Here is a 19,445-nt window from a genome sequence, read left to right as displayed (position 1 = left end):
GAGAGGTGGCAAACGGAGTTTAATGTGGACAAGTGTGAGGCGATTCATTTTGGTCAGAGTAACCGGAATGCAAAGTACTGGGTTAATGGTAAGATTCTTGGTAGTGTAGATGAGCAGAGAGATCTTGGTGTCCAGGTACACAGATCCTTGAAAGTTGCCACCCAGGTTGACAGGGTTGTTAAGAAGGCATGCAGTGTTTTAGCTTTTATTAATAGAGGGATCGAGTTCTGGAACCATGAGGTTATGCTACAGCTGTACAAAACTCTGGTGCAGCCGTACTTGGAGTATTGTGTACAGTTCTGGTCACTGCATTATAAGAAGGATGTGGAAGCTGTTGCCTAAGGTATGGAGGGAAAGTCTTACGAGGAAAGGCTGAGGGACTTGAGACTGTTTTTGTTAGAGAGAAGAAGGTTGAGAGGTGACTTAATAGAGGCATATAAGATAATCAGAGGGTTAGATAGGGTGGACAGGGAGAGCCTTTTTCCAAGTATGGTGACGGCGAGCACGAGGGGGCATAGCTTTAAATTGAGGGGTGATAGATGTAGGACAGATATCAGAGGTAGTTTCTTTACTCAGAGAGTAGCAAGGGTACGGAACGCTTTACCTGCAACGGTAGTAGATTCGCCGACTTGATGTACATTTAAGTCGTCATTGGACAAGCATATAGGTGTACATGGAATAGTGTAGGTTAGATGGGCTTCAGATTGGTATGACAGGTCGGCGCAACATCGAGGGCCTGTACTGCGCTGTAATATTCTAAATTACTTTTCTGACACAGAACCTTTTCTTGGTTAGAGGAGGAGGATGGGTGGGAGACACTACCTGAGTAGTGGTTCAGGTAATGCAACCACGCAAATGTATTACTTATTCAGCAGTCCCATGTCCACTCCTGCTCAGTGTGCACTCCAGCTGTTCATGAGGCAAGTTAATACACTTTTAATCTTGCCGTCTTGGCAGGGCCTTGGCACTCAAACAAGTACACAACACGGCCACATTTGGGGAGCCCAGGAACTACTGTCTTCAACAGGGTAGCTCACGCCACAAACAATCTTGAATAGGATTAGGATTATCATTTGAGTGAGGTAATATTTTCTCATCCTAGTCTTAAATGGGTGAACTTATGGATTTGTTATTCACTCATTGATATCTCTGCCTGGGCCAACACTTGCTGCCCATCCCTCATTGCCTTGGAGGTGGTGGTGTGAGCTATTCTGTTGAAGGCAGTAGTTCCTGGGGTTCCCAAATGTGGCCGTGTATGTTTACTTGAGTGTGAGGCAAAGTGCATGTACGCAGGTAAGCAAGAGACTGAGGGTGTGGTGTGTATGGATATGAGAGTGTGTGTACGTTTGCGTGTCATACACAGAGTGGGTGAATAGAAGTGAATGAATGCATGTCTGTGAAGGAGAGTGCATGTTTCAGAGTGTTCAGTATATGCATGGTTGAGTGAGTGTGTGAGCAACTGAGAGATATCGAGTGTGAGAGTCAATGAGTGAGCGTGAATGAGTTTGTATGAGAAGTTGAGAGAGCAGAGAAGAGAGCTTGCGCGTATGAATCTGAGTGTAGGAGAGAAAGACATGGAGTGAGTAGGTGTGCATGAGACAGAGGCACTGTATGTGTGTGTGGGAGAGAGACAGCGAGCACGAGGGGAAGACAGCGCGAGAGAGATATACTGTGGATGTTCAAAGGATTAGATGATGGAGAGTATTACCATGTGGTGGGTCGCAGTCATCACCAACGCATCAGGAATATGAGTTTCTGCCACTGTTGATCCAAGGACAAGGTAAAGAGAAGTGGGAGAGGTAACCAGGACATTGTGGATTGAGGATTTATTGAGTTGAATTTCCCTCTGCAAAACTGCCTGTCGTTTCAACTAATACAAATCACCAAAACCAATTTTCACAATCAGTCAGTATTTCCAGAAACTTCTCCAACCTTCTTCAGAAGAGTCATGGTGAAGTTACTCTTTCCTGTGTCCAATTCATACAGAACAGCAGTTGGAGAAACAAACAGGATGTGAACAACATCCCCAGAGCAGGACGGTACAGGCACTGCAGAATCTGACAGATTGTGAACAGCAGCCCCCCCCCCCGCCCCCAGGGGTGAGAATACAGATGGTGCCCAAGTTGACAGAATATAGAGTCGGAGAGATGTACAGCACGGGAACAAACCCTTCGGTCCATTTCGCTCATGCCAACCAGATATCCTAACCTAATCTTGTCTCATTTGCCAGCACTTGGCCCATACCCCTCTAAACCCTTTCGATCCATTTACCCATCCCAGATGCCTTTTAAATGTTACAATTGTGCCAGCCTCCACCACTTCCTCTGGCACCTCATTCCAGACATGCATCACCCTCTGCGTGAAAAAGTTGCCCCTTTGATCCCTTATAAATTTTTCCCCTCTCACCCTAAACCAATTCCCTCTAGTTCTGGACTCCCCCCACCCCAGGGAAAAGATCTTGTTTATTTATTCTATTGATGCCCCTCATGATTTTATAAACCTCTGTAAGGTCACCCCTCAGCCTCTGACACTCCAGGGAAAACAGCCAATTCAGCCTCTCCCTACAGCTCAAATCCTCCAACCTTATCAAAATCCTCAAACTTTTTCTGAACCCTTTCAGGTTTCACAAAATCCTTCCTTTTACAATATTCCAATAGTGGCCTAACTAATGTCCTGTACAGCCACAACATGACCTCCCAACTCCTGTACACAATGCTCTGACTAATGGAGGGAAGCATACTAAATGCCATCTTCACTATCCTATCTACCTGAGACTGCTCTTTCAAGGAACTATGAATCTGCATTCCAAGGTCTCTGTTCAGCAACAGTCCCGAGGACCTTACCATTAAGTGTATAAGTCCTGCCCTGATTTGCCTTTCCAAAATGGAGCACTCACAATTATCTAAATAAAATTTCATCTGCCACTCCTCAGCCCATTGCCTCATCTGATCAAAATCTCATTTTACTCTGAGGTAATCTTCTTTGCTATTCACTACACCTCCAATTTGGGTGTCATCTACAAACTTACTGACTATACCTCCTATGTTCACATCCAAATCATTTATATAAATGAAAAGTAGTGGACCCATTACCAATCTTTGTAACACACTCCTAGTCACAGGCCTCCAGTCTGAAAAACAACCTCCACCACCACCCTCTGTCCCCTACCTTCAAGCCATTTCTGTATCCAAATGGCTAGTTCTCCCTGTATTCCACGAGATCCATTCTTGCTGACCAGTCTACCATGAGGAACTTTGTAGAAAGCTTTACTGAAGTCCATACAGATCATGTCCACCGCTCCGCCCTCATCAATCCTCTTTGTTACTCAATCAAGTTCATGAGACATTTCTCGTGTACAAAGCTGTGCTGACTATCCCGAATCACTCCTTGCTTTTCCAAATACATGTATATCCTGTCGCTAAGGATTCTCTCCAACAGGTTGCCCACCACCGATGTCAGGCTCACCCATCTACAGTGCCCTGGCTTTTCCGTACTAATTTTCTTAAATAGTGACACGTTAGCTAACCTCCAGTCTTCTGGCACCTCACCTGTGACTATCAATGATACAAATTTCTCAGCACGAGGCACAGCAATCACTTCCATAGCTTCCCACAGAGTTCTAGGGTACACCTGATCAGGTCCTGAGGATTTGTCCACGTTTATGCATTTCAAGACATCCAACACCACCTCTTCTGTAATATGGACATTTTTCAAGATGTCACCATCTATTTCCCTACATTCTATACCTTCCATGATACAAAATTCTTGTTTAGTATTTGCCCCATCGCTGCAACTCGACACAAAGGCTGCCACGCTGATCTTTGAGGGGCTCTATTCTAGCCAGAGTTACCCTTTTGTCCTTAATGTATTTATAAAATCCCTCTGGATTCTCCTTAACCCTGTTTTCCAAAGCTATCTCATGTCCCCTTTTTGCCCTCCTGATTTCCCTCTTAAGTATACTCCTACTGCCTTTATATTCTAAGGATTCACTCCATCTGCCCGTAGTGTTAGGTAAGGGGTAAATGTGGGGGTATGGGTGGGTTGTGGGTCGGTGTGGACTTGTTGGGCCGAAGGGCCTGTTTCCACACTGTAAGTAATCTAATCTATCCCGTCTATACCTTACATATGCTTCCTCCTTTTTCTTAACCAAACCTTAATTTCTCTAGTCATCCAGCATTCCCTACATGTACTAACCCTTCCTTTCACCCTAACAGGAATATACCATCTCTGGACTCTCGTTATCTCATTCTCTAGCCGTCCCTTTACCTGTGAATATCTGCCCCAATCAGCTTTTGAAAGTTCTTGTCAAATACTGTCAAAATTGGCCTCCTTCCAATTTAGAACTTCAAGTTTTAGATCCGGTCTATCCTTTTCCATCACTATTTTAAAACTAATGGAATTATGGTCACTGGCCCCAAAGTGCTCCCCTACTAACACTTCAGTCATCTGCCCTATCTTATTTCCCAAGAGTAGGTCAAGGTTTGCACCTTCTCTAGTAGGTATATTCACATACTGGATCAGAAAATTGTCTTGTACACACTTAACAAATTTCTCTCCAGCTAAACCCTTAACAATTGCAGTCCCAGTGTATGTTTGCAAAGGTAAAATCACCTACAATAACCACCCTATGATTCTTACAGATACCTGAAATCTCCTTACAAATTTGTTTCTCAATTTCCCGTTGACTATTAAGGAGTCTATAATACAATCCCAATAAGGTGATCATCCCTTTCTTAATTCTCAGTTCCACCCAAATAATTTCCCGGGATGTATTCCCAGGAATATCCTCCCTCAAATACAGCAGTAATATTATCCCTTATCAAAAACACCACTCCCCCTCTTTTGCCTCCCTTTCTACCTTTCCTATAGCATTTGTATCCTGGAACAAGTCAGTTTTGTCCATCCCTGAACCACATTTCTGTGATTGCTATGATGTCTCAGTCCCATGTTCCTTACCATGCCCTGAGTTCATCTACCTTCCCTGTTTTGCCTCTTGCATTGAAATAAATGCAGTTTAATTTATCAGTCCTACCTTGTTCTCTACTTTGTTCTTCCCTGCCTTGACTGTTTGACTCACTCCTTTTCCAAACTGTACCAGTCTTAGTTGATTTCTTTCCTCACTATATCCCTGGGTCCCGACCTTGAGTTTAAATCCTCCCGAGCAGCTCTAGTTAATCTCCCTGCCAGTCTATTCATCCCCTTTCAATTCCAGTGCAAGCCGTTGTTCTCATACATGTCACTTCCACCCCAGAAGAGATTCCAATGATCCAAAAATATGAACCCTTCTCCCCTGCACCAGCTCCTCAGCCACACATTCATCTGCTCTATCTTCCTATTCCTACACTCATTAGCTCATAGTACCAGAAGTAATTCAGACATTACTACCTTTTTAAAGAACCTTTTTAAATTCCAGCCTAACATTCTATATTCTCCCTTCAGAACTTCATCCTTTTCCCTTCCTATATCATTAGTTCCAATGTACACAATGACCTCCTGCTGGTCCCTCTCACCTTTGAGAACATTCTGCACTTGGAGATATCCTTGACCCTGGCACCAGAGAGAAAACACACCATTCTGATTTTTTGCTGCTGGCTGCAGAAACATTTGCCTGTGCCTCTGATTAAAGAGTCCTCTATCACAATCGATCGCTTGGAACCCGATGTACCTCTCATTACTTTAGAGGCAGTCTTGATACAGAAACCTGGCTGTTCGTACTACATTCCCCTGAGACTCCAACCCCCCTTACATTTTCCAAAACAGCATCGTCGTTTGAGATGGGGATAGCCACTGCTTACCTGCTGACCTCTCCTACCTTTCCTGGAATTATCCATCAACCTAACTGGATCTGCGGCTTTTCTCCCTTCCCATAACCGTCATCCATCACACCCCATAGTTCTTGTAAATTCCTCACTGCCTCTAACTGCTGCTCCAACTGTTCCATGTGATCCGGCAGGATTCACAAACAAACACACTTCTGGCAGACAGACTGATGGCTGTAAGTAATCCATATAGAAACATGTCTTAGAGTGAAGAATGAAGCAGAGACTCGATGAATCATGGAAAAGAAAAGCTCACTTTTGTGGGACAAAGTGAGGAGTTGCAATGCTTGGACAGTACTGAGCAACCATTCACCATGCCCATAATATTAACAAAGCAGCAACCACCTACATTCATATAACACCTGTCAATCAGTAAGATGCCTCAGGTAGTTAACTGGAGCATCATGAAACAAAAACACTGATACCCAATCACGTAAGGAGATATTAAGTCAGATAACTAAAAGCACACTAGTTATGAAGACCAACAGTTAACTGATACACTTTGTTAAATTTAAACCAGGCAGTTTGACTCTTTATTTGTAAAGGCATTGCCAAGAAATTAACCAGAGAATTTGTGTCACCAATTCTGTTGCATTGAAGCAGGGCTGCAGTCTGTGTACACACTCCTGTTGTGTGTGTGAATACACGCAACTGTACATGTACTTTTAAAAACACGCACATACACTGCCACTGTGTTAGGCCTCACTGGGATACTGTGATAGAAATCAAGCTGTGAATTCCTGGAGCTGTCCCAGAAGTTAAATATTTGAAAAGTTACCAGGATTCCCCAATGTATTTGTCTTTTAGACCATTGTTGACAGAAAGCACAGACCAGGTTTCTGCATGTAACAAGAATTAGAATTTATTACAAATAAATAGAATCTATCTGCAGATACTGCATTATGAACTGTCAACAAATAACTAATGTTGTTAAAACTCTATCCCTTTTCTCCAGTAACTCTCCTACACACACCCACCCACCCCAAAAAAAAGGTTATGGTTGGAGGCAAAGATGGCAAAAACAGTTCAATGGCACCTATCCCCAGAGTTCACTGTATTGATCCTCTCAGTTTGTTAGGACACTACATTAGATTAGATTAGATTACATTACATTACAGTGTGGAAACAGGTCCTTCGGCCCAACAAGTCCACACTGACCCGCCGAAGTGCAACCCACCCATACCCCTACATTTACCCCTTACCTAACACTATGGGCAATTTAGCATGGCCAATTCACCTGACCTGCACATCTTTGGACTGTGGGAGGAAACCGGAGTACCCGGAGGAAACCCACGCAGACACGGGGAGAACGTGCAAACTCCACACAGTCAGTCGCCTGAGGCGGGAATTGAACCCAGGTCTCTGGTGCTGTGAGGCAGCAGTGCTAACCACTGTGCCACCGTGACATTCTCCAGGGTTTTTCACTCACTAACACAGGGCAGCTGGTTCAAAACTTGAAAGGTCTCTGACTTACTTAAAGGATACACAGTGAAAGTCTTTTTCTTAGGATGATGACGTCAGCTTGTACAAAGGGACGTAACTACAAATTAAAGGGTGCTAGATTTAAGACAGATGTCAGAGGCAGGTTCTTTACTCAGAGAGTGGTAAGGGCGTGGAATGCCCTGCCTGCCAATGTAGTTAGCCCTGCCACATTAGGGAAATATAAACAATCCTTGGATAAGCACATGGATGATGATGGGATAGCGTCAGGGGATGGGCTTAGATTAGTTCACAGGTTGGCAAAAGATTGAGTGCCGAAGGATCTGTTCTGCATTGTGTTCCTCTCGGCTCTAAACCTACAGCTTGAAGCAACTGACAAGAGAAAAATAAATTGATTCTCTTTAACCGGCTTGAAATGGTTTTTCCCACAGAGTAAAGAGACAGTGTCTTTCTTTTTCAGATATCTAATGGCTTTTCCCAAAATGCACACACCCATCGTCTGTTCAGCTCCCTGGGAGCCAATCACATAGTTGTTGGCTGGCAGAAGGTCATTGCCATGGGACTAGCCCAGAGACCAATCAGCTATTTGTTGTTGGCTAAATCTCCATTTGTACACAACCCCCAGTTGATCAGTAACTGGAATTCTCCCACTGAACAAGCAAACAGTTGAGTCAGCGGCACTTACAATTTGAGAGTCAAGTTATTTGCTCTTAAAAAATGCTGTCGCCCTTCCACAATCTTTGGATTTTAAACCAGCCCCTTTCCCATTTCAATACACAATCAAAAACACAAAAAAAAAGTCTTTAAATTTGTTTTACTATCAATGTAGGTCAGTGAGCACATGGATAAGGGAAAACAGAACTTGTTGCAATACAGGGATATAGACAGAATCTTGCATGGCTTTGGAGTTTGTTGAGGGTAGAATTGGAGAGGTTAGTCAGGAGAATATAGAAAAACTAGGCAAAAGTGAGGACTGCAGATGCTGGAAACCAGAGTTTAGATCAGAGTGGTGCTGGAAAAGCACAGCAGGTCAGGCAGCATCCGAGGAGCAGGAAAATCGACGTTTCGGGCAAAAGCCCTTCATCAGGAATAGACTCCTGATGAAGGGCTTTTGCCCGAAACGTCGATTTTCCTGCTCCTCGGATTGCTGTCTGATCTGCTGTGCTTTTCCAGCACCACTCTGATCTAAACACAGAATGTAGAAAAAGCCTAGTTTACATTATGAAGTCATAAAGGAAGGTTTCAGCAGATCAGCACAGGTTGCGATGGAACTGAGCAATACTACATGGGAAAATATGTCTCAGGGTCCAATGGGACAGGAATTCTTTACCTCAGACAGTTGCCAGAGACAGAGGTGGAGTCAGTAGTCTGAGAATGGAGTTTGTGGTGGAGGCCTCAAAGTTCCAAAAAAAAACAAAAAAAAAGTTGGACTGCTTGCTCATAACCCAAGGACCAACTGTATCAAAACTCCAATTCTGCAGATCAATCCCCTATCCCTGGTGTCACCCCTGTCATTGCACCCTCATTGTTAACCTTTGCATCATTCACAAAGTCATCCAGCAGGGAAACAGACCCTTCAGTCCATCTCGTCTGTGCTGATCATATATCCCAACTGATTTAGTCCAATTTTCCAGCATCTGGCCCATATCCCTCGAAACCGTTCCTATTCATGTACCTATCCAGATGCCTTTTAAATGTTGTAATTGCACCAGGCTCCACAACTTCCTCTGACAGCTCATTCTACATGTGAAACATTGTTACTTAATCCTTTTTAAATCTTTCCCCTCTCACGGTAAACCTATGCCTTCCAGTTTTGAACTCCACCATCTGAGGAAAGGGACCTTGGATTTTTTTTAATCTATGCTCCTCATGGTTTTATAAACCTCTGTAAATTCACCCCTCAGCCTCTAACATTGCAGAGACAAAAATCCCAGCCTATTCAGCCTCTACCTATCGTTCAAACCCTCCAATCCCTGCAACATCTTTGTAAATATTTTCTGAAAACTTTCAAATTTAACAACATCCATACTATAGAAGGGTGATCAGAATTGTACAGTGTTCTACAAGTGGACTCACCAATGTCCTGTACATAACATTGCAGCTTAAAAATGTATTGTTGGAAAAGCACAGCAGGTCAGGCAGCATCAAAGGAGAAGGAGAATCGACATTTCGGGCATAGCCCTTCTTCAGGAATGAGGAGGGTGTGCCAAGCAGGCAAAGATAAAAAGTAGGGAGGAGGGACTTGGGGGAGGGGCAGCTCCTATCCAAAATGGAAAAGTTGATGAAAACTCAAGAACAATACAAACTAAGGGCTGAAGCATGTATGTTCACATGGTGAGCCAAGGGGAATAGAGGGAACTACAGAGATGTTCTCAATTGCTGCAACAATAGAAGCACCAGCTGCTCTGGCAGTGATGAATGAAGAGGTAGGGTGGGTGCTGTTTGCTCTGAACTTTTAACAGGACCAGGCAGGTTAAACACGGAAAGATGTTTCCTATGACTGCAGAGTCCAGGACCAGAGCTCTCAGACTAAAGATAAGGATCGGCCATTTCGGACTGAGATGAGGAGACCTCTCTTCACTCAGAAAATGGTGAGGCTGTGGGATTCTCTGTCACAGAAAGCTGCGGAGGCCAAAACATTGAATGTTTTCAAGAAAGGGTTAGAAATAGTTCTTTGGGCTAAAGGGATCAAATGGTATTGGGAAAAAGTGGGACGAGTACTGAGCTGGATGATCAGCCCTGATCATTTGAACAGAGAGGCAGGCCCAAAGGGCTGAATGGCCTATTCCTGTTCAGTTTTTTTGAGAAAAAGTAAAACAGGAGTCATTTTCACCTGCCTGAATACTCATTAAACAACTTTAACATTTTAACATTGATTTTAGCAATGGACTAAAAAATTGTTTCTGTCAGAAAATCAATCAAACTTCTTTTCCACATAATAGGGTGAAGGTAGTGAGCTTTGTCAAGTGAAACCACAAGATTAGAAAACTGTAACAACATCAATGAGGAGAACAGCATCAACAAAGGTGTGGTGTGCACTATTTAGTGAATTAGCAGCTGGATGAATCAAGGTCGATGGCTAGAGAGTTCCAGAGTGCAGAGGGTATTTCAGGGAGAAACCTAGTGTAATACTTAGTTGGTGGAAGGGTTGGAGTTCGTTGTACAGACCAAGAATTTCAAACGCAAATGTAAGAGTTGGCGAACAGTCAAAGCAATGATTAAACACAACAGCACCACGAATTGAGCAAAAGTGTAAATGAACACGCTCAGTCGATTAAAGACAGAGAACATCAGTCCTCAACCATGACATTCACATCCTTGACAGCATCAGCGTGGCAAAGCTCTCATTTGCAAGTAATGGTACATTTGGGGAAGGTGTAAGCAGAAGCTGTCATATATTTTGAGGAGTAAAGCCTGGGACGGGGCAGGACAGCAGGAAGGATTTGAAAGCATTGACAAATTGGGAATATCCAAATGGACACTGACAGAAATGGGAGGTGGAGAATGTGATTCAGACTCGGATCTTGAGTGATAGGCAAACACAGGCGTGAACCAATTGGGAAATATTTAGTGAACAGATGTCAGTTACATTAGGAATTCTAACAGTTTAAATGCTTCCTAAGAAAGAATATTGAATGAACAGCTGTTGGTCACTCAGCATTCACATGGATATAAGTCAGTAGAACCAGATTGCATGTTTCTCTATGAATCAGAATTGCAACTTTATAGTTGGGGTGCTGTGGAGAGGAGGCTTCAACTTTTGTTTCTGAAAATAGGAAATCTGGATGAATGTCTGAGACAGAACAGGAGGCAGGGCTATTGTGGAAAGTTGTGGAGTGATCAGGCTCATGCCAACAAAAAAACAAACACACACGCTCTCGACCCTTCATCGAGTTGCTCGGCATCAAACATTTTGATCAATTGTCCCATTGCTCACTTGAAGAGTGGTCAATGCCCATCCACCCAAGATCTTGAATGCTAGCTTCCCCCTCCAACAATACTCACCTTGGCATCTGAACTTAACCATGAGAAGCAATGGGGCAGCAGGCTTGAGACTCTGAGATAGGGAAGCAACTGACCCTGCGATTTTACCACCACAGTTTTAGAATGGCTGTGGAAACGAGGGAGACCAGAGTCAAAACACCGAAGCATCAAAGCAGCTCGCTGTGTCGGCAGAAAATGCACGGACTGCAAGTTGGAATTTAATCTAGCACGTTCGATTCTGTGATGTCAGTGTGCTTCGTTTGATGTTGCAGCAGGTACCTGAAACTTTTAAATCTCTTCTTGCAGACGCTGCATTTGAAAGCTTTCTCCCCTGTGTGGATCTGCTGATGCTGTGTCAGGTTACTGGAAGTGTAAAACCTCTTGTCGCACAGCGAGCATTCAAATGGTTTCTCGCCAGTGTGGATTTTCACATGCTTGTTCAAGTTGCTCGATGTGTGAAACCTCTTGCCGCACACTGAGCACTCAAACCTCTTCTCTGCTGTGTGGGTGCGCCGGTGCTCAATGAGGTAGCCCGACCGGTAAAAGCGTTTCTGGCACACCACGCACTCGAACGGCTTCTCGCCGGTGTGAATCTTCTGATGCTGAGTCAGGAGGCTGGAGGTGTAGAATCGCTTTGCGCACACAGTGCACTCGAAGGGCCTCTCCGCAGCGTGGGCCTGCCTGTGCTGGATGAGGTTGCTCGACGTGTGGAAGCGCTTGCCACAAACAGCGCAGCCGAACGGCTTCTCCCCCGTGTGAATACGCCGGTGTTTGCTCAGGTCACAAGAGCGGGAAAAGCGCTTGCTGCAGATCACACATTCATGCGGCTTCTCACCAGTGTGGACTTTGCGGTGCTGTACTAGGTTGCTGGACGTGTGGAAGCGCTTTGTGCACACCGAGCACTCAAAGGGTTTCTCACCTGTGTGAAATCGCTGGTGTTTGGTGACCTCGCTGGACGTATAGAAGGGCATCCGGCACATGGCACACTCGAAAGGCTTGTCTCCGGTGTGAACACGGAGGTGTGTGTCCAGCAGGCTGGGCCAACGGAAACTCTTCCCGCACAGTTTGCAGCGCAGATCCTCCAGTCCCCCACCTCCAGATGCCAATGGTCTGCATCTAATCTGCCGCCGAGATCCTTGTCCATTATTCTTGAGTGTTCGGCTTTCGTCTTGAAGTTCCATGTCGATCATTCAATCCAAACTGCACGTGTACACACAGTGTCTAATCAGAGAAGGAAAAAAGAAGTGAACAAACTCCTGGCTGTTTGTGGACATCAGGGTAAAGGTTAGTCAGTGAACAAGAGCTACAGAAATCACAGGAAACACTGCAACAGGCCCAGTAATCACCCTGGTCATAAATATCTCTCTATTAAACTGTCTGCTTACTGTTTAACAGAGCAGACTCCTTTTGGTGCAGGTCCCATGAATCAATACCTCTACATAGCTCATGAATCACCATCTCTGTTACGATACTGAGAATTGGCATCTTTGTAAAGATCTTGTAAATCACTGTCACTGTACAGTATAGATTCCGTGAGCCTCCAGCATGCTGGTTCAGTGGTTAGCACTGCAGCCTCATAGCATCAGGGACCGAGATCCGATTCCAGCCTTGTGTGACTCTGTGTGAAGTTTGTCCATTGGGTACTGCAGATGCTGGAGATCACAGTCAAGATCAGAGTGGTGCTGGAAAACCACAGCAGGTCAGGCAGCATCCGAGAAGCAGGAAAATTGACGTTTTGGGCAAAAGCCCTTCATCGGGAATCACCAGAATGCTGCCTGAATTAGAGGATATTGACTATAATGAAAAGCTGGACAAACTCAGACTGTTTTCTCTGGGGTGGCAGAGGCTGAGGGGAGAAGCCTACAAAATTGAGATGGGGTGGACAGAAAGAATATTTTGCCCAGAGTTGAAATGTCTAAAACTAAGAGGAATTTAAGGTAAAAGGGAAAGTTCAAAGGAGGTGTGGGGGAAAGTTTTTTTTTTAAAATAGTGGCACGAATGTGGGACGTACTGCCAGGGATGATTCTGGAGGCAAATATGATCGGGGTGTTTAAGAAACCTTTAGATAAGCAAAAAATAAGCAAGGAATGGACCAAGGCTAGGCAGAAGGAATTAAGTTTAGTTTGGTGTCATGATTGGCACAACATCTGGGCCGAAAGATGTTGTAGAGTTGTATGTTCTAACTGGGCCTAGAAATGGCAAATGGGCTTTAATTCGGATAAATGCAAGGTGTTGCATGTTGGTAATGCAAACCAGGGTAGAACTCACACAGTTAATAGGAGGACCCTTAGGTACTATTGTAGACCAGAGATATTGGGGTCAAAACTCCTTGAAAATGGAGTCACAGGCACACAGGGTAATGAAGACAGCTTTTGGCAACATCAGTCAAAGCAATGAACATAGGAGATGGGACATCTTTTTTGTAGCTGTACAAGACATTGGCAAGGCTACATTAGAGTACTGCATGCGGTTCTGGTCACACGATGGTAAAAAGGATATTACTAAACTAGAAAGCGTGCAAAACAGATTTACTGGGACACTACCTGAACTGGAAGGATAGGCTGGGACGTTTCTCCCTGCAGCACAGGAGACTGAGGGCTGACCTTACAGAAGTCTGAAATCATGCGAAGTGTAGATAATGTAGATAGCTAACAGCTTTTCCCCCATGGTAAGGGAGTCTAAAACAAGACAGCAAAGGTCTAAGGTGAGAGTGGAGATATACAAACAGGTCCAAAGGGTAGTGAATGTCTGGAACAGGCTGCCAGAGGTAGTGGTGGAGGCAAGTATACGTTTATCATTTACAAAATTGGACAGGCACATGGGTGGGATAGGTTTGGAAAGATATCAGCCAAACTCAGGTAAGTGGGACTAGTTTAATTGTGAAAACTGGCTGCATGGACAAGTTGGACTACAGGGCCTGTTTCCATGCTGTAAACCTTTATAGGTACCATAGCTCTGTGCAGGCAAGATTGTGTCTCTCAAACTTGATTGAGGTTTTTTTTGAGGAAGTGACCAAGATAATTGTTGGATATTGTCTATATGGATTTGCTACAGTCCATTGTAGGCTAAGATGAAAAGTGAAGTTACATGGAATCCATTAGAGAGCTCATAAGATGGATATAGAACAGGTTCAATCTGAGAGGACAGTAGTGGTGGAAAGGTGTTTTTCTGTCTCTACATTTGTGACCAGCGGTGTTCTGCACAGATTGGTGATGGGACCCCTGGTTGTAATATATATGATTGGAGGGGAATGCAGGTGACCTGATTAATAAATTTGAGGATGACACAAAGATTGGGGGACCTACAGACAGCAAGAACAATTGCCTGGGGAATCAGCAAGATATAGAAACGCTGGAGACTTGGACTTGAAGAAATGGTGGATGAACTTTAATCTGGAAAAGTGTGAGTGATACATTTTGGAAGATCTAATGCAGGACCAAAGTATACAGTCAAATCAAAGAACCCTTAGTAGCGTCAATATAGAGGGATCGAGGTGTACAGGTCCACATTCGCAGGGGTCATTCCCTCAGAGATACCAATGTGCTACCACGTACACCACAAACTTTCTTTTCAGCAATAAACTTTGACATGACACTTTAGCTAAGTACAGTACAAACAGTAATGTGGGGACCTCTGATTACCCTGCTATAGGAAGAAATTATTAAATTGGAGAAAAAAATTACAAGGGTGTTGCTGAGTCTGGAAGGTTGCACTTATAAAGATAGGTTGAGAATTTTTCCACTGGAGCAAATGAAGTTCGCTTGTGCTGCACGGTGGCTCAGTAGTTAGCACTGCTGTCTCACAACACCAGGGACCCGGGTTCAAATCCAGCCTCAGGCAACCGTCTGTGTGGAGTTTGCACATTCTTCCCATGTCTGCGTGGGTGTTTCCCAGGCGCTCCATTTCTTCCCACAATTCAAAGACGTGCAGGTCAGGTGAATTGGCCATGCTAAATTGCCACAGTGTTTTAGTCAGAGGGAAGTGGGTCTGGCCAGGTTACTCTTCAGAGGGTCAGTGTGGACTTATTGGGCCAAATAACCTGTTTCCACACTGTAGGGAATCTAATCTAAGTTGATACAGATTTATAAAATAATGAGTCATTGAAAAGGTGAGTAGCAAAGGTGTTTTCCTTCGGGTGGGGTAGTTCAAAACTAACAGGAATATTTTTAAGATGAGAGGAGAAAGATTTAAAAGGAACTTGAGGGGTAACTTTTTCACACGTGGAACCAACTGCCACAGAAAGTGGTAGCTGCAGGTACAGTTAGAATATATAAAAGACATTTGGACAGGTACATGAATAGGTATGGTTTAAGAGAGATCTGGGATGAAAGCAGGTAAGTGGGTCTAGTTTAGTTTGGGAAACTTGGTTGGCATGGACGAGTTGGACTGAAGGGTCTGTTTCCAAACTGTCTCTAAATATCTCCAATAAATTGGAGAATTTTGACCTCCCTTTCCTAAAGCCTTAACAAATCTGACAAATCACCTTGAGTTTATCAAAATGTCCTATGAAAGCTGTTGTGGAAGTTGAAAGGATTCAGAAAAGATTTACAAGGATGTCGTCAGAGTTGGAGGATTTGAGCTGTCGGGAGAAGTTGAATAGGCTGGAGCTGTTTTCCCTGGAGAGACAGAGAAACCCGGGGTGACCTTGTAGAGGTTATAAAATCATGGGGTGCATGTATAGGATAAATAGACAAAGCATTTTTCTCTGAGGTGGGGGAGTCCAGAACTAGAGGGCATAGATTTAGGGTCAGAAGGGAAAGATATAAAAGAGACCTAAGAGGCAACATTTTCACGCAGAGGGTGGTACGTGTACGGAATGAGCTGCCAGAGGATGTGGTGGAGGCTGGTACAATTGCAACATTTAAAAGGCATCTGGATGGGTATATGAATAGGAAGGAGTTGGAGGGATATGGGCCGGGTACTGGCAGGTGGGACTAGATTGGGTTGGGATTTCTGGCCGGTGTGGACAATTTGGACCGAGGGGTCTGTTTCAGTGCTGTACATCTTTATGACTTCTCTAATAAGTCTGCAATGTTTTCACTGTGGCGGCTGTTAAACTAACTGGCCTGTAGTTCAGTGCTTTCTGTCTCCTTCCCTTTTTGAATAAGGGAGGTATATTTGCGATCATCCAATCTAATGGGAGTCTACCCCGAATCGAGGGCGTAGCGGAAATTAAAACCAACCCATCTCACTTACTTCTCACTCTGGGAAGGAGTCCATCAAGATTTGGCATCCTGCAGGTCAAACAGTCCATTCATTCAGCATCACTGGTAAGTGCGATCCTCCAACAGTTCATGTCTCCCATTTTTATTTCCTTCTCAGGCGTTATTCTATCCTGCACAGTGAAGACGGTCGCAAAATTCCTGTTCAATTCACCTGCCACCTCTTAAATTTGCCTTATCAATTCTCCAGACTCACTTTCTATCGAACCAACACATTTTGTCAACTTTTCTGGTATTTTTTTCAGACATACTGAGAGGGACTGTTATTGTCTGCCTTAATATTTCTGGACAGTTTTCTCGCTGACCCTAATTTTCTCTCCAAGTCATGATCCCCTGTATCTCCCTGAGCTCATCTCCAGGGGCTCTTAATCCCAGGGACCGCCCTTATCCCCACAGGGCTCCGCTCCTCCAGATACCGAGTAAATCCACACTGGGGCACCCTGACTCACCAGGTAACGCGCGCCATAGTAACGACCAGCAAGATGGCGCCAGCCGGGTCGGGGGAGTGGCCTGACGGGTTAATGGGCGGAGCCTCGTCAGGGGCGTAACCTGAAGTGGAGGGGCGCGGTCATTCTACCATAAGTGGGCGGAACAGAGAGGGGTGTGGGCGGGTCTTGCTGTTTCGTTGGCAGGGCGTGTCAAGGAGCGGGGCCTGGGTCGACGTGTCGCACGCAAAAGGGGGCGGGGCAGGAACGTGGCGGGCGTGGGGCGTTGCAAGGAGGCGGGGATGAGGGTGGAGCCTGGTGTTGAGAAGGCGGGATCAGCATTTGGAACAAAAAACCGAAATTGCTGGAAAAGCTCAGTAGTAAGTGATGTCTCCTCACAGATGCTGCCACACCTGCTGAGCTTTTCCAGAAATTTCAATTTCTGTTTCTAATTTACAGCGTCCGCAGTTGTTTCCGGTTTTATTATGCGATTGGAGGACGTGTGTTGAGATTCCGGGGGCGGGGTCATTGGCCTCGGGGCTTACTCTTCCTCCACCGAGCCGCATGGCGCGATGTTATGACGTCACCACATTCTGACCCCGCCCTCCCCCTCAGTAAGACCCTTTACCACTGGCTTTCTCTAACCTCTAACCCCCTTCAGCTGGGGCACCCAGACACAAGCGGGTCTCTAATTGGTTCCGACACTGACTGGTGTGGGCACTGTCAAAGCTGCGGTTGTGTTTCGGCCAATTGTCTGAGCATTGTCAGTGCGTCTACCTTGGACAGGGGGAGAGAGAGAGACACACACACACACACACACACATACATAGATAGGTGGGGCGAACTGAGAAAGTAGCAGGTACGGATTTCGGGGTCAGGAAGAGAAAGATCGGGGCGGCGAAGGATAAGGGGAAGGGAGTAGGTCACACTGCGGGGAGAAAAAAAGGGACGGGGAGAAACAGAGAGACGGTGGGGTGAGAGCGATCGCGGACAGAGAGGGAGAAAGTGAGATATTCACAGTAGGGCAGTGGGGGTGGCAAGAGAGAGAGACCAGGTAGAGAGGCGAAGAATAGAGAGAGAGAGCGACGGGGTCTGGGGACACCTTAGATGGGGGCTGTCTTGGGAACTTTAATCTGGTTGCACGAAGAGGAGGAGGAGCTGCTGCAGCAGCAGGAGCTGGAGCGGAGACACCGGGAACAGCAGCAGCGACACTGCAAGCTGTCTGCACAGAGACGGGTGGTAGGTGACAGCCGGCGCTCTCAGGCCAAGGAAAGGACACGGCGGAGGCTGTACCCAGCAAACCGGGTATACCGGCCCCGGGTCACGTTTCTGGAGCTGTCCGAAGAGGAGTGCCTGAGGCGGCTGCGCTTCTCAAAGCAGGCGGTCAGCGATCTGTGCAGCCTCCTGCAGCAGGACCTGATGCCGGCCGGGCCTGGAGGTCATGCCCTGCCAGTAGCTGTGAAAGTGACCACTGCCCTGAACTTCTTCGCCTCTGGCTCCTTCCAGGGGGCTGCCGGTGACATCTCCCACATCAGCCAGTCAGCAGTACACAAATGCATCAAACAGGTCACCAATGCTCTGTTTGCCAGGGCCAATGACTACATCTGCTTTCCAATGGATGAAAGCAGTCAGGATGATAGGGCGTCAGGATTTTCTGCCCTTGCAGGCTTCCCCCGGGTACAGGGAATCATAGATTGCACTCACATTGCCATCAAGGCCCCAGACAATCAGCCTGCTGCCTTCAACAGGAGGGGCTACTACTCTATAAACGTGCAGATTGTTGTGGACCATTGCTACCGAATTATGCAGGTCTGCGCCCGGTTTCCTGGCAGCTGCCGCGATGCCTTCATCCTACACCAGTCCACCATTCCCCCTCTCTTCAGCAGATGCCAGAATGTGAAAGGCTGGCTGCTTGGTGACAGAGGCTATCCTCTCTACACGTGGTTGATGACCCCACTCCCTAGCCCTTGCACGCCCGCTGAGCTGCGGTATAACAAGAGTCATGCAAACACCAGGAGGGTCATCAGACGCACCATGGGACTCCTGAAGCAGCGCTTCCGCTGCCTGGACCGGTCTGGCGGTCCTCTGCAGTACAGCCCTCAGAGGGTCTCCCGTATTGTGGTCGTCTGCTGCATCCTGCACAATTTTGCTGTGCAGAGGGGGCTGCAGCTAGAGGAGGAAGTCCCCGAAAACGTCTCCTCATCCGATGAGGAAGACCTGGATGATAGAGAGGAAGAAATGGATGAGGAAGAGACAAGCCAGCAGCTCACAGCCTACGACGTGAGGAATCAGTTCATCACCCAATGCTTCGGTTGATCCATTTGGTTCCCTCCTCACCCAAATTAATTGTTTGCAGAACCTCCCAGTTCCCATCCATTCATTTCCCAAGCTTGGAGCCCATGTTCAGATGTGTGCTGTGCAGACATTGCATCCTCAGTGTCTCCTCTGAAGTCGGGCTGCAGAGACATTTGATAATACAAATCAGTGACTTATTTAATGGTGAATGCAATAAAAGCCTCTATGTTATTTCTCATCCATTTTGTCAAAACAAAATG

The 19,445-nt window shown here is 45.7% G+C and overlaps 1 protein-coding gene across 6 annotated transcripts in view; it reads right to left on the bottom strand.

Moving 5' to 3' along the window:
* LOC140455513 (uncharacterized) overlaps nucleotides 1-16,978 on the bottom strand; it is an 81,162-nt gene extending 64,184 nt beyond the window's left edge. For 4 of the 6 annotated variants that reach the window (XR_011952898.1, XR_011952899.1, XR_011952895.1 and 1 more), the window contains exons 1-2: nucleotides 16,440-16,977; nucleotides 11,265-12,464 (exon numbers count right to left, since the gene is read on the bottom strand). Coding sequence is in view for 1 of the 6 variants with exons in the window: in XM_072550456.1 (XP_072406557.1) it covers nucleotides 11,523-12,433 (911 nt within the window). In the remaining 5 variants the exon portion in view is untranslated. Of the gene's footprint in view, nucleotides 1-2,104; nucleotides 5,994-11,264; nucleotides 12,465-16,439 lie in introns of those variants that run through there. The other 2 variants (XR_011952897.1, XM_072550456.1) reach the window with 2 other exon arrangements.
* Between the last annotated feature and the right edge of the window lie 2,467 nt (nucleotides 16,979-19,445).

The sequence above is a fragment of the Chiloscyllium punctatum genome, chromosome 30, assembly GCF_047496795.1.
Source record: "Chiloscyllium punctatum isolate Juve2018m chromosome 30, sChiPun1.3, whole genome shotgun sequence".
NCBI classification, from domain to species: Eukaryota; Metazoa; Chordata; class Chondrichthyes; order Orectolobiformes; family Hemiscylliidae; genus Chiloscyllium; species Chiloscyllium punctatum.
This window is presented reverse-complemented; position numbering and strand designations above follow the sequence as displayed.